The following is a 3766-nucleotide window of genomic DNA, read 5'->3' as shown; positions in this document are numbered from 1 at the left end:
CCTGAGCCATGCATGGGTCAACCCAGAAGAGATTTCATTCCCTGCATCCCTCAAAGCCCGGGGTTTCCATCCCAGCACCGTAGTTCTGGGACTCGAGCTGCCGGGAGGGAGGAACGAGCACAATATTTACCCATCTTCCAGGAAACAGCGATGGAGACGGAAGGGTCCGAGTCATTATTTTGGCGCGGGCAGGTTGCTAACTTGTTTAAAATTTGAAAAATATATTAAAAGAAAAGAAAAGAAAAAAAAATTAAAAAAATTGGCAGCTCCGTGCATATTAGTCGAAATGCTGCAGACTTGGCTCCCGCTCACCTCCGCAACATAATGTTAAATGGCATCAAGACAGTATATCAGTCATTTACATATGTTGCTTATAGACGCCAAACTTATTAACACAATAAAACTGCTGCTCAGAAGCCTTCCTGCCTATTTTTCTCGTGGAGAATGTCAGTGTTGGAAGCACCTAGCCGCCTCGTATGGAAACACACGGGGTTGCCTTTCATATGGCACCCGGGAAAATAAACACATGAATCACCCGGGGTCCCCTCCGACCACTCGCCGAGGGAAGCGGGCGGCGGGCTGGATGCTTTGGTGCTCCGTGCATCGCCGGCACCGAGCACCCACGGCACCAGCTCCTCCTGGAGGCATGTCCCCTGCACAAGGGCGAGCAGCAGTGCGCTTTTTTGGGGAGCCCCACGGCACCCAGAAAACTGGGACGTGCCCAGTGCCTCCCATTTGCAGCGTGCCCACTCCCTGCCCTCGGATCTGAGGCTGCGGAGAGCTGGAGGTGCTTGGAGAAGGCCACGGGAGCTCTGTGGATTTTTTTTTTTTCCTCGGTGCCATTTAAAGGCAACCCCGTGTGTCTCCGTACGAGGCGGCTAGGTGCTCCCGATGCTGACACTCTCCGTCAGCAAAAGAAGCAGGAAGGCTGCTGAGCAGCAGTTTTATTGTGTTAATAAGTTTGGCGTCTATAAGCAACATATGTAAGTGGCTGATAAACCGTCTTGAAGCCATTTAACATTATGTTGGGGAGGTGAGCGGGAGCCAAGTCTGCAGATCTCCACTGCGACAACACAGCACGGTCCCCGCGGGGTTTTGGGGTCTGTCCCACCATCCGAGCAGTGCACTGATGCCATCGCATCTTCCCCTGCAGTTTCCCTGCCCTGCCATGGAGCAATCCCTCGTGGGATGGTGCCTTCCCCATCACTGGGGGCTTTTGGGGTTTTCTCTGGGACATGGTGTGGGGTTCAAGCTGCGGTGCAACCCGAAGGAGATGCATGGCTCAGGGAGAAACATTTTGCTGCAGTGCTGAGCCTGCAATAGGTGACAAAGTTTTTCCTTTAAGGGCAGCACCCTACAGCCCCGGGGTGAGCCATGCTGTGGGGTGTAAACTGGGAAACCAAGCTTCCACCCCAAAACCAGTGGGGTGGTGCAGGCAGCCTGGCTGAGCCCTTCTGCTCGCTGCCGGTGGCACGAGTGCTGAGAGAAGTCACCAGGAATCCCTGTGCTATGCCCAGAGCTTCCCACCGCAGGTTTTGGGGAGATTTTTAGGGTCCAGGGCAGGGATTAGGGCAGTTTGCAACGGGGTGTGCAGCAGAACCATGCACCCCCTGCTGCTGCACCCCTGGGTGCCGGGGTGCTGAGCCAGGGGGCGGCTCCTACCTGCAGAATCCCACCTCGAGCTGGGTCTCACCTCGAATTTCAATCCTCCAGCTCCTCGGTGTGACGATGTCCCAGCGGAGCAGCAGGAAGCAGCCTGTCCCCTGCCTGCCTTCACCCCCCCAGGCTGGCAGGAGAAGGGAGCCCCATCACCCAGGACAGCCCATCGGGTGCCCGACCACCTCTCCGTGAAGAAATTCTCCCTAATGCCCAGTCACTGCCCCTCCAAAAACCTGTGCGCACTGATGTGGCATCTACACACGGAGACCCCATCCCCAAAACCTTATCTGTTTCATGGGCTATGCTTGTAGGGAGCCCTGGGCACCAAAAAAAATCACATTCTGGGTCAATTTTCCTCCAAAGCACTGCTTTTCTGCCTGGTGTCCGGGCTGCAACAAGCTCCACGCTCAATTTCTAGGAGCTCTGATGAAGAAAAAGCTGATTATTTCTTCCTCAGGAAGCTGATTATTCCCCGTGTCAGATTTGGGGCTTTTTCTAAGGAGTCATAAAAACAAAAAGCCCCAGAAAGCCCCAGCTCTGCTGGGTGGAAGCCGACCCTGCAGCCCCAGGGTTGGGGCGGTTGTGCTGGGACCATGCCTGGCGGGGGCATTGCCACCTGCAGTGGGGGGGCTGCAGGTTTTGGGAAGGTCTGGGCAGGATTATGGGCACCTGCACCATCCTCTGTAGATGCTGTGAGATGTGCCCTGATCCTTTCAGGAGCTGGGGGTGTCAATGCAAAGAGCTGGGTGCAAAATTCTGGTTGCTTTGCAAGCGCAAAATTCACATTAATGGCACGTGGCTGCATTTCCATTGGGATACCCCACGTCAGAGAGCCTCCAGCGCAGGAGCCTGGGCACTACGAGGGCTCGAGGGATCTGGTCTCACCATTTGGTGCAAGTTTTTGGCTTTTGTGCTTTCCCCACCTCTCCTCCCAGCTGGATTAGGTTGGGATTGGATTAGGTTGTGCCCGTTGCAGCAGAGCCGGTGTCGGCACAGGGCTCCTGCTTTTTTTTTTGGATGCAGCCCCTGCAAACAGCCGTGCCCATCCTGTTGCTGGGTGAGGAGCCAGCAGCATCTGTCCCTGCAGGGACGGATCCCTTCCAGCCCCTAATGTGCAGCTGTGTGACCTGGGGGGGGCTTCCCCTCCCCGGGCTACGTGGTGGGATCCTCTCTCCATATCAGCCCGAGACTGTGAACCAAATCTACTTCCCACCTATCCATGCCAGTGCATGGATCTACCACTATATCCACCGTTCCTGTGTGATGTGCATCCCTCCATCCTTCTATCTCTCCATCTCTCCCTCCATCCCTCTCTCCATCCATCAGCGGACCAGCCGACAGAGCCCCCTTACCAAGGGAAGGCTCGGGGAGGTGAGATAAATTCCCCCCCGAAGCCCAAGGGGTCGCTCGGGGGAGGCGTATTCCCCTCCGGCACATCCCTGAACCAAATGAAATAAATTAAAATAATAATAATAATTAAAAAAAAAAAAAGGCTGAGGAGGCAGGGGCTGCAGCTCTGCCCTGGCAGGTAGGGTGGCGAGGAGGAGGAGGAAGAGGAGGAGGAGGAGGAGGAAATGAAGCAGCACTTTGAAGTCTGGTCAACTTTTAACATCCCGGCCAGCTGTGCCCGTGGCCACGCTCCGGGGCTCGGGCCCTGATTTTCCACCTCCTGCCCTCGCTGCTGTTACAGATTAACGGGGGGGGGGGACACACGCACGGCTCGCACCCGCCGGCACCGTGCTGGATCGGGCCCTGTTTTCCCCCCACCCACCCCCCAGCACCACGGGGGGCTGCCCCCACCCCCCCCACCCCAGGGCTGGATTTTGGTGCCCATCCCGTCCTCCTCTCCCTCTTCTTCCTCCCTCTTTCGTTTGCTCCCTGGGAAGCCGCCGCGACGCCGTTTGGCCGGGGAGAAGCCCCCGCTCTGCCCCGGTGGCACCCCCCGGCCTGGGGGGCAGGGACCCCCTGCGTGCCTCCCGCCCGGTCCCCGTGCCACAGCGGCCCCCCCCGGAGCCCCTTTCGTTGAAGGCGAAGCCCCCTCCCCACCACCCACCGCTCCCCCCAGCCGGGCACCCCATGGGGATCTCCGGGCACCCACCCTGCGGGG

At 57.6% G+C, this 3766-nt stretch overlaps 1 protein-coding gene across 1 annotated transcript in view; it reads left to right on the top strand.

Annotated features, from left to right (window-relative positions):
- Positions 1-2252: 2252 nt before the first annotated feature.
- Positions 2253-3766, top strand: part of LOC311209289 (homeobox protein EMX1-like) — a gene marked incomplete at both ends in the record, with an annotated part of 7517 nt that continues 6003 nt past the window's right edge. The window contains one exon of the mRNA XM_084286553.1: positions 2253-2280. Within this exon, the coding sequence (XP_084142679.1) occupies positions 2253-2280 (28 nt within the window). The remainder of the gene's footprint in view (positions 2281-3766) is intronic.

This window comes from Netta rufina (genome assembly GCF_964035555.1).
Source record: "Netta rufina genome assembly, chromosome: 4".
In the NCBI taxonomy this organism is placed as follows: domain Eukaryota; kingdom Metazoa; phylum Chordata; class Aves; order Anseriformes; family Anatidae; genus Netta; species Netta rufina.
This window is presented reverse-complemented; position numbering and strand designations above follow the sequence as displayed.